Genomic DNA, 11,424 nt, shown 5'->3' with positions numbered 1-11,424 from the left:
CTAAGATTAACATTACAGTAGTCACCAATGGTCTATCACCAAACCAAAAACATATAGAATTCCAAAACAAAACCCCAAAATCGCAGGACACAGCTACCAAATCCGAACCCACCTCCGACCCTAAGTTGCAGGACACAGCTATCAAAGCTTGGTTGATTTAGTCAATGATTTTTTGTGTGGATTAATGTATTCCTTTTACAAAAGGAAATAGGAAAAGAGTCTTATAAATTGGCAATACAGCAAAGAATTTGATGGCTTTGGCCTAAAAGTCCTCCCTATGGGGAGAGGGAAATAAAGCGTGAAACCAAATAATAAAAAAAGGGATTTTCACTTGGGAGGTAATGCAAGGAAAGAGACAATAAGATTTGAGTTTTGTGTCAACAACATTCTTTTGTAAAGTGCACAAATCAAGGAGAATTTGTGAAGCTTTGTTTGATGTTGTAAAGTGCCAAAGAAAGAGATGCCGCATAGAGAGATATCCAAGGAAAGCTACCTGGAAAAGAGAAAGAAGAAGAGAAGAAAGCTAGAGAGGAGATGAGTGTTGGGTTACACGTGTGAGTGAAGTCCCACATTGAATAAAGATAAGAAGAATAAGTGGTTAATATAACATAATTGAGCACATACCCATAGGGCTTAGGCCTTTTGGGTTTAAATGTGTCTCTATATGTTATATTAATTACTCAAGGAAGCTCCCCGAGGTGTTTATCTCCCCAACAAGTGGTTGGTGATGAGAAATTTGGCTATAGGTTTTGGGATGAACAAAATAGGAAAATCATCAGAAGTAGAAATGTGATATTTAATGAACAGGTTATGTACAAGGACAAGTTAACTGTAGTCTCAGATATTGCAGAGATAGATCAAAAGAAATCTGAGTTTGTCAACTTAGATGGATTGACTGAAAGTACTGTCCAGAAAAGGGGTGAAGAAAATAAGGAGAATGTAGATTCACAGGTAGATTAGAGTACACCTGTAACTGAAGTCCGCAGATCTTCCAGAAACATTAGACCTCCACTGCGTTATTCACCCGCTTTAAATTATCTACTATTGACTGATGGTGGTGAGCCAGAGTGTTATGATGAAGCCTTGCAAAATGAAAATTCAAGCAAGTGGGAGTTAGCCATGAAGGATGAGATGGATTCCTTGTTGAGGAATCAGACATGGGAACTGACTAAATTGCCAGTAGGAAAGAAGGCTTTGCACAACAAGTGGGTATACAGAATAAAGAATGAGCATGATGGTAGCAAACGTTACAAGGCTAGATTAGTTGTTAAAGGGTTCCAGCAAAAGGAAGGCATTGACTACACAGAGATATTTTCTCCAGTTGTGAAGATGTCAACAATTAGACTGGTGCTGAGAATGGTGGCTGCAGAAAACTTACATCTTGAGCAGTTAGATGTGAAGATAGCATTCCTTCTTGGTGATTTGGAGGAAGACCTTTACATGATTCAGCCAGAAGGGTTTATTGTTCAAGGACAAGAGAATCTAGTCTGCAAACTGAGAAAGAGCTTGTATGGCCTAAAACAAGCTCCCAGATAGTGGTACAAGAAATTTGACAATTTTATGCATAAAATTGGGTTCAAGAGATGTGAAACTGATCATTGTTGCTATGTTAAATTCTTTGACAATTCTTATATCATTTTACTGTTGTATGTGGATGATATGCTCATTGCAGGGTCTAGCATTAAGGAGATTAATAATCTGAAGAAGCAATTGTCAAAACAGTTTGCAATGAAGGATTTGGGAGCTGCAAAGCAAATCCTTGGTATGAGAATCATTAGAGACAAGGCTAATGGTACATTGAAACTTTCACAGTCAGAGTATGTGAAGAAAGTTCTCAGCAGGTTCAACATGAATGAATCTAAACCAGTGAGCACACCCTTGGGTAGTCATTTCAAACTGAGCAAAGAACAGTCACCGAAGACAGAAGAAGAAAGGGACCATATGAGCAAGGTGCCTTATGCCTCAGCTATTGGCAGCTTGATGTATTAAGGGTTCATCAGATACATGTCTTTGCTTCACAGGTGCAAGTTTGAAGCTGCAAGGTTATGTAGATGCTGATTTTGCTGGCGATATTGATAGTAGAAAGAGTACTACTGGGTTTGTATTTACTTTGGGTGGTACAGCTATATCATGGGCTTCAAATCTACAAAAGATTGTTACTTTGTCTACTACAGAAGCTGAGTATGTTGCAGCAACTGAATCTGGAAAAGAGATGATTTGGCTACATGGTTTCTTAGATGAATTGGGTAAGAAGCAGGAGATGGGCATTCTACACAGTGACAGTCAGAGTGCAATCTTTCTTGCCAAAAATTCAGCTTTTCATTCAAAGTCGAAGCATATACAAACAAAATACCACTTTATCTGTTACCTTGTTGAAGATAAGTTGATAACACTTGAGAAGATATGTGGATCTAAGAACCCAGCAGATATGTTGACTAAGGGTGTCACTATTGAGAAGTTGAAGCTATGTGCAACTTCAATTGGTCTTCTAGCTTGAGGACAGGAGGATGAGTTGCAGGGATGAGGGATTGCTTTTGGAGGATAGCGGCTGATGTTGATGATTGAACTAGTCTCCAAGTGGGAGATTTGTTGGGCTTTGTGGAGCCTAGTTTATTTTTTGGCCTAGCCCATTATAACCCTGTAAGTAGGATATAAAAGCCGCTTTTATAATTAGGGTTTGTTATCACTATTGTTGTTGTGTTTTTAGGGAGAGAGAAAAAACACTGTAGCCGCACTTTGTATTTTTTTCCTGTTAATAGTAAAATCCCTGCAACTCCGTGGACGTAGGCAAATTGCCGAACCACGTAAATACTGTCTTGTGCGTATGATTATTTTTCTTTGGCGTGTGTTTTCTCTACCCATAGGGCTTAGGCCTTTTGGGTTTAAGTGTGTTTCTATATGTTATATTAATTACTCAAGGAAGCTCCCCAAGGTGTTTATCTCCCCAACAATGAGTTCCTTTTTATTTGGAGCAAAACCTTGTGAAAAAATATGGAACCTTAGAAATAAGAAGGTGTTTGAAGGCAAAGCTCCAAATTTTGAGACTCTAAAGTCGTGCCACTTCAAAAACTTTGTGGAGCACTCAAATGTTAGAACAGTCTCTAACTCTTCAGTGCAGGTTAAGAGACCTTACTCTTGGTCTAAACCAGCAATGAGTACAATCAAATTTAATGTGGATGCAGAAGTAGGGCAATCTAGAGCAGCAGTAGCGATAGTGGTAAGGGACTGAAAAGGGATATTGTTTCTTGCGTGTTCAAAAGCAGTAGACTCCAACAACCCCCTCCAAGACAAAGCTAAGGCATGGGCTGCGTACATTACTTCCCAATCCAATTACCAAGCTGTCATTTTCGAAGGTGATTCCTTGACTTGCATCACAGCTGTTCTGAGCAAGGGTACTAATGTGCCATGGAGAATTAAGAATGTAATTCAAGAAATCACTGCTCTGACAGGGGTAGTACCTCATGCTTCCTCATGCTGGGTTCCTAGAGAAGCCAACGGTGCTACAACCTCTCTAGCCAAATGGTCTCTTAAGAATAGATTTGTAAGTTCCTTTGACTTGTGCAACTGCCCTTACAATGTTAGTGATATTCTAAGGGTTGAGACCTGTTAACCTTTTTGTTCGGAGCCTTGTTTCTTGCTTTCATCAAAGAGTAGGTCTAGTACCACAATAATTTTCGCTACTTTTGATATAACTTGCCTATATGGCAAGTTGTTAGTGGTGAAAATAAAATAGAAATCCATGTAAGTTCATGATTCCACCACTCACAAATTGATATATGACAAAATTGTGACAAAGTTATGGAATTAGTTGTGGTACCAAACTTACTATTCAATAAAATTTTCTTTTTCACCAAAAAAAAAAAAAAAAAAAAAGGATAAACACTCTTTAAAAAAAAAAAAAAAAAAAAAGAAGAAGAAGAAGAAGAAGAAGATAAAGATAAATACTCCTCAAAAAGAGAAGAAGTAGATGTAGATCAAGCTACACGTTGATCTCTAGGAGATCAAGTCAATCCTTTAAAAAAAAATATTTTTAAAAAAAGTATTGTGTAAAATCTAAATTTTATTAATGTATGATAACAATTAGCAGTAAGAAAATATTCTATTAATATAACCAAAATTCAACAATAAAATTAGTTTAAGTTACATTATTGAAGCATTTAATCGAATTTCTATTATAACAAAAAAAAATAATATGCTATATGATTGCAATACTTTAAAATAAATCATGATTTTTTGAAAAATTTCTTGAAGTTTTAGATATTATAATTTTAATTGAATTTTTTTTTTTCAAATTTCTCAAAAGCTTCTTTTTTTTTTTTTTTTGTGAGAAACAGGCCAGCGAAGCCAATTTATTCAATAGCTGAAAAATTCAACAGATAACAATTATAAAAATCTGGTGGAACAGACTCCATCCAAACCAACAATAGAAAAGAAAACTTTGCTCTCTTGACAAATGTATCAGCTAAAGCATTACCTTACCTATAAATGTGAGATAGAAAAAAATATTTGAAGAGAGGTAAAAGACAACAAAAATGTCTTTAATTATATGACCACAGGACGAATGTAATAACTATCCTTTACTAATAACATTAATGGAAGTCTTAGAGTCACCCTTAAAGATGGAGTTACATGGGCCAAGTTCTTGAACAAATTGAACCACTCGTCTAGCCTCCATAGTCTCAAGGGTCAAACTGATTCTAGTATGGAAATTTTCTCAGCCAATACAACGATCACCTCGCCATGCTTGTCCTAAATCACCACACCTATACCTGCTGCATGTAAATCCTCATAGATGGCCCCATCAAAATTAGTCTTAACATAACCCGCATCTAGAGTTTTCCACCATGGTCTCTTGGGGTGCACCTTCCTCGGTGGACACTACCTGACCCGCTGAATTCCTTGTTAATAGAGTCTCTTTTAAAGTGAATTACATTATATAATATATAATAATATTTATTATTTTTCTAGCTAAATATTATATTAATAATAATTATGTATACATATTGATCTGCACATTATTATATTAGCTATAAAACCATATGAACAAAGTGTAACACGTAACTTTTACGGAATATTTAAATCTTGGTGGGTATGGTTGTTGTGAATTGGGACAACTTACAAGTTAGATTAATTGATTCGAGGTGATTAGCCTCGTCATGAACTCAAAGGAAGAATAAACATTTTTAGTTTTTATTTTTAATTTTTTTAATTTTATATGGGAAATACTAAAACTTTATTAATGATTGAAAAATGAAAGTACATCATGGATCAGAGTTTGCTTAATAAAGCAAGGAGCCTCTTCAATCCTAGCAGTGAAATCAACAATGCTAGACGCATGTTTTGCTAGTAGGTGTGTAGGCCTATTTTCTTGTCTCCTAATGTGACAAAACTGGACTCTTCGAAAATCTTTTAAAAGATCCAATATGCCTTCAATAATGGGAGTCATTGAAGATGGAGGGGTGGATAGCTCACATAATGCTCTGTAAATAATAATCGAATCACCCTCAAGTATGACATCCTAAATCCCCATATCCTTTACAAATTGTATGCTTGCCTCAAAAGCCTTTTCTTCTGCTTCCAAGGCACCAAGCGGGGCATGGAGCTTCATGGTCATTGCGACTTCAAGCCTTCCCCTGTCCTCCCAAATAATCACTCCCACACTTGTAGCTTTTTGTTTGGAAAATACAGCCCCATCCACATTTACTCTAAAACAATTCGTCGACGGTGGAAGCCAGACCTGCCTTTCTTCACTTCGTGTGATTGGTGCATCGTTTTCCTTAACCACTGCTTTATATTCTTCAATATATTGAGCTGCCCAATTAACAATAGCCATCCTAGATTTTCTTGCACCACCTAGTCTGACCTTATTTCTATTGTGCCACAATGCCAAAGCGATTGTCACAACCCTTGCTATCTTATCCACCTCCAACTGATCCTCCATCATCATAAGCCACATCAAATCTTGGAAATTTTGGCAACGTGATGACCTCACTAAAACCACCATTTTAGAGCACTCCCAAGCTTCCTTAACTTTTGGGCATGTCCATAATACCTGTTGTATGGATTCAGTCTCTATTCTGCATTCCTCACAATAGGCATCCTACACCACTTTCCTCTTCATAAGGTTAACTTTAGTTAGTAGTATGTCCCGACACGCTCGCCATGTGAAATGCCACAGTTTATGTGGAAGAGGAAGGTTCCAAATCTGATTTTGAAACCATCGCTACTGATTGGAATCCGAAGGAGCACCATTGGTTGCTTTCTAAGACATCCTCATTGCTACTGCATAGGCACTTCTCATGCTAAAAATACCATTTGAGGACTCGGCTCAAAGCTGCTTATCTACAGGAAGTCTGGAACTAGCTAAGTGGGATGCTTTTGATAATATCAGCTTCAAATGGAAGAAACAAGGCATCGATGATCTCAAACTTCCAACTTGCGATATCCAGATTAATCAACTCACTAACTCTTGTGTCTAAGTTCAGAAATTGTCTAGGAGACACCACTTTGTATGTAGATCTATAGGTAACCACTTATCCACCCATACCCAGATATTTTCTCCATTTCCCACCCTCCAACGTAGGCCCTTCGTGACTAGATTTTGAGCAGACATAATGTTTCACCATGTATAGGATGGGTTGTTGCCAAGTAGCGCATTTACAAAATCACACCAAGGGAAATACTTTGCCTGGAGCACCTGGTAAACCAAGGAATTCTGACCTGCTTGAAACCTCCATCCTTGTTTTGCTAGCAGGGCCAGATTGAACTGCTTAAGTTGTTTAAAACATAAAACCTCCACCCATTTTTGGCTCGCACATCCTTTTCTAATTAAGCCACACTATTTTTCTTTCATCTTTCTTTTGCCCCCACCAAAAATTTCTTATCATACTCATCAATTCTTTGCAAAGAGAATCTGGTAATTTGAAGCAGCTCATGGTATACATATGGATGGCTTGGGCTACTGCTTTTATTAGCACTTCCTCGCCCGCTTTAGAAAGCATCTTCTCCTTCCAACTTGCCAATTTCTTTCCAAGTTTTTCCTTGATGTCATTGAAAGTATTTCTTTTTTTCCTTCGCATTAAAGACAGTAGGCCTAGATACTTCTCATGTTGCTTGATCACTTGAGCACCAAACCTGATTTTTATCTCCTCCTACACCTCTCTTGATGTATTGTTGAAAAACAATGATTTCTTAGCCCTATTCAACCGTTGGCCTGAAGCTTTCTCATATTCTTACAAGACTCTCTAAAGAGACTCACATTCAGCAATAGAAGCTTTGCAGAAAATCAAGCTATTGTCAGCAAAGAAGAGATAGGAAAGCTTGGGACCCCCACGATGTACAACAATCCCTTCCATCTGTCCACTCCCCATCACCTGTTGAATTAGAGCCAAAAGTCCCTCTGCACATAACAAAAAAAATATAAGGTGATAAGGGGTTTCCTTGACGGATTCCCCTCGAAGGAATGATATGACCTTTTGGCTTGCCATTGATCTTTATGGAGTACGTAACAGATGTTATACATAGCATGATGAAACATCTCCGTTTCAAATCAAAACCCAATCTCTCCATAATTTTATCCAAGCACCCCTATTCCACCCTATCGTATGGTTTGCTCATATCAAGTTTAAGAACCATCTCACCATCATTTCCTCCTTTTCTTTGACTAATATGATGCATAGTCTCAAAAGCCAAAAGAACATTGCCTGTAATGAGTCTACCATGCACAAAAGCACTCTGAGTATCACTAATGATGGAAGGTAAGATCTTTTTCAACCTATTAGCTATAGCTTTCGATGCAATTTTGTAAACTACATTTCACAGACTAATAGGTCTAAAATCAATCATTTTCTTTGGCTCTTTTATTTTGGGAATAAACACAATATAAGTTTCATTGAAATTAGGGGGAGAAATACAGAGGTTGAGGAAATCTAGCACTGTTTTAGTTACCATTTCACCACTTATGGTTCAAAAATGTTGAAAGAAGAGTGGAGGCATATCATCGGGTCTTGAGGCCTTTAACGGATACATTTTTTTGAGAGCCCGTCTACATTCATAAGTGGTGAAATCACTTATTAGCATATGGTTCATTGCTGCACTCACCTTCAATTGAACTGCTTGGAGCAGCTGTGTGAATTCTTTTGGGTTGCTTGAGGTAAACAAATTTGTATAATACTCCACTGCCACTTCCTCAATGCATCTCTCATCTACCTGCCATACATCATTTGCATCCATCAAACCTTCAATGAAATTCTTCTTCTGTCTGGCTGAGGATTTTGCATGGAAGAAACTTGTATTCCTGTCGCCCTATTGAAACCAGTTGAGTCTAGATCTCTGCCGCCACATGGAATCCTCCTTCTCCAACCAATATTTTAGATCAATCCATGTGCTCTTCAGTTCTTGAATCATCTCATGAGAAAAGGGTTGTTTTTCGAGCCACTCAAGCCAAGATTGCAACTCTGCTACTTTCCGACTGACATGACCGAATTCAAGCTTGTTCCATATATCCAATCTGCTTCGACACTTTTCTAAATAGTTATTCATCACATATTCTTGAGTCGTGATCAACCCCTCTTCCCATGCTTCTTTCACAATCTCCTCACATCGCTGATCTTTCAACTATATCGACTTAAACCTGAACAATTTCTTGGCCTTCATCTTTCGAGGTTTTTAAATCATATGAAGGAGCAACGGTGAATGATCTGACACCGATGAGGATAGGTGGAACAGCTTCGCAGTAGGGAAGAGGTCCATCCATTCTTGTGTAGCCAATGCATAATCCAACCTTTCTCGAATATGCTCACCATCAGATTTATGGTACAACCACGTAAACTTTGGGCCAATAAAACCCATATTACGGAAGCCATAAAAGTTGATGGCTTCGTTGAAATTATCCATCTGCTATCTCGGTCTTAGTCTACCCCCCTCCTTTTCAAATAAGCCTATAATCTCATTAAAGTCTCCAATCGCAAGCCACAACAATGTACATGTTCCCTTCAAGTGCTTGAGCTTTACCCAAAATTCATGCCTTTTTACTGTGTCTAGATTGCCCTAGAATCCTATAAGTTGCCAATGACCCACATCCACCCCATTATCTATGAATGCATCAATATGTGATTGTGAAAATGTTTGAACCTCCACCGTAATACCCCCTTTCCACAACAGTGCCAATCCACCACTCCTCCTTTTAACAACTCACATCCGCCCCATTATCTACAAACGCATCAATATGTGATTGTGAAAACGTTTGAACCTCCACCATAATACCCTCCTTCCACAACAGTGCCAATCCGTGTTTCATGTTGCATTTGTCTTTTACCATCTCCATCCACTCTCTATTCGATTTCATCTCAATAAGGAAAATGATATTGGGCTCCTTTATTTGCTGTCTTCTCTAAGACTTTAACTGTCTAAAGGTTCTCAAACCCCCTACAGTTCCAACTTAACAGATTCATTAGTCCCAGGGGGATTGCCCAGCAACCTCCGCTGATACTTGGTTTATGGACATTAGTGCATCGAGTTGTTGAGTCCCCTTAAGAAACCATACCTTCTTTTCCTTCCCCTCTGATTCTAAGCATTCATCCTCTGTACCAACATGCTTCCTCTTTAGTTCAACCATCGACCTCAAAGAGTCCTCTTTCATTTGATGTGTTAGCCTCTCCTTAAGTCTTGTCCAGCTTCCTCGTTTTGCACTGGCCTAACCCACTCAGGCCTCCTCTAGCCTAGGCTTAGTTTGAAAGTCTTAGGAGTGTACTTTGTTTTTATCCTTACTTTTACTTCGTGTGGGCCCCTTGTTATTGCTTTTCTTTTCCACGTTTCTGCTTTCCCATACCAACTTGAATGTAAAATCCAAATCCTCATTAACTTCCGTTTCTAAAAGAGGTGTGTTTTCCTTAAACTACTTAAAATCCAAACCTGTGTGCTTCGTGATATTTCCAGAAACTCCATCCACTTCTTGATTTGAGCTATTGCCAATCTTGTTCAGCAATTTATTAGGAATATCTCTTTTTAAATTTGAAACCCCTGGATCATATTGATTAGCCTCACCAGTATCCCTAATAATCTCCTCAAAATCTAGGATTTGTTTATTCAAATTCCCGCCATTACTGCCATACACGTCCATCTTCCTCGGATCTCCGCTGCCACCCTCCGCTTCCATAAACACCACCTCCTCCACAGAACTGTAACTCAAGTCAGCTTGGTTTAAGGCTACTGGAGCACTCGTGTTTAGGGCAGGAAACCTAGCCAAAGGTGACTGACTTCAGACGCTCCCCAAACTTTCGCACCCTGTACCTCCACTATCAGTTTCTTTGCTGGGTTGAATTGTGAAGCCCTAAGCCATGAGTCGAACTGTTGTTCATCTGCTGATAACAAACCTCTGCTACTAAGCCTTAGAACACAGTCCTTATCATCATGTGAAAGATGGCCACACCAATAACAAATATTCGGCAAGCATTCATACATGAAAGAGGCCCATCCTTCACTTGTTTGATTCCACAAGATCTTCCTACCCCTACATAGTGGTTTCCGAATTTCTATGGCAACACAGACTCTCATAAAGTTGCCTCATCTCCTCTCATTAATGTCCTTTGGTTTCATCATCATACCTAGTGTTTCACTAAAGTTGAAAATGGCTTCAATCATTAATAAGGAGAAAGGTAGGTTGTGAATTTGCACCCAGAAAGAGGTTTTATCAAAGCTTAGATTCGTAACCAGAGTTATACCATCGTATCTTTGTAACACCACCAAATGTCTGTCAAATGTCCATGGCTCCCCTTGGAGAACCTTCTATACATCCACTTCTGACTCAAAAGCTATCAACACCAAATTATCACCAGCTTAGGTAACCTCAAAATTCCTTTGCGTACACCATATTGGCCTAAAAGTTCTGGCCACCGCTTTGATATTCACAAACCTTCAAGTAAACTTTACTGCTAGAACAGACTCCGTTGGTTTTCTTTCCCTTGAGAGATCAACATTCATCCCCTTTGTATCTGATAGGGATAGTTTTTTCCATTTGTTTGCGATGTCCTCCATACTTATTGCTAATACTGTTTCCCAAAACACATAAAGAAAAAAACCCCTAGCCCTACTAGTAACATTGTTATTAGAGGGAACTCAACTTCCTTCTCAAAAAGAGAAGGGAAACCCTATGCTATAGTGAGAGAAAAGGTAGCCTCTATTCTCCTCGCTAAGAACTTCGAGTACACAATAGTACTATAATTGTGCAATAAACCTTTTTAGTTAATTTTCTACTTAGATTCTATTCCTTCCTTTATTGTACATAAATAATACTCATAATGAGATAACTATCTTAACACATAAGAGCTAACTCCTATCAAATACAAATTTGAAATAATAACAACCTAATCTACTATTGCTAATTTATCATTCAAATTCCAAAAAAAAAATCGAATTTGTATAGCA

General features: G+C 38.2%; 1 protein-coding gene across 1 annotated transcript in view; it reads right to left on the bottom strand.

Moving 5' to 3' along the window:
• Positions 1-5,518: 5,518 nt before the first annotated feature.
• The window catches only part of LOC112023611 (uncharacterized), a 109,302-nt gene continuing 103,396 nt past the window's right edge, over positions 5,519-11,424 (bottom strand). Inside the window, exons 11-12 of the mRNA XM_065778024.1 lie at positions 6,721-6,732; positions 5,519-6,052 (exon numbers count right to left, since the gene is read on the bottom strand). Coding sequence (XP_065634096.1) covers positions 5,519-6,052; positions 6,721-6,732 — 546 coding nt within the window. The remainder of the gene's footprint in view (positions 6,053-6,720; positions 6,733-11,424) is intronic.

The sequence above is a fragment of the Quercus suber genome, unplaced genomic scaffold (assembly GCF_002906115.3).
Source record: "Quercus suber isolate HL8 unplaced genomic scaffold, Cork oak 2.0 scaffold_172, whole genome shotgun sequence".
Classification (NCBI taxonomy): Eukaryota; Viridiplantae; Streptophyta; class Magnoliopsida; order Fagales; family Fagaceae; genus Quercus; species Quercus suber.
Note: the sequence above shows the minus strand (reverse complement) of the source record. Positions and strands in the feature narration are given on the sequence as shown.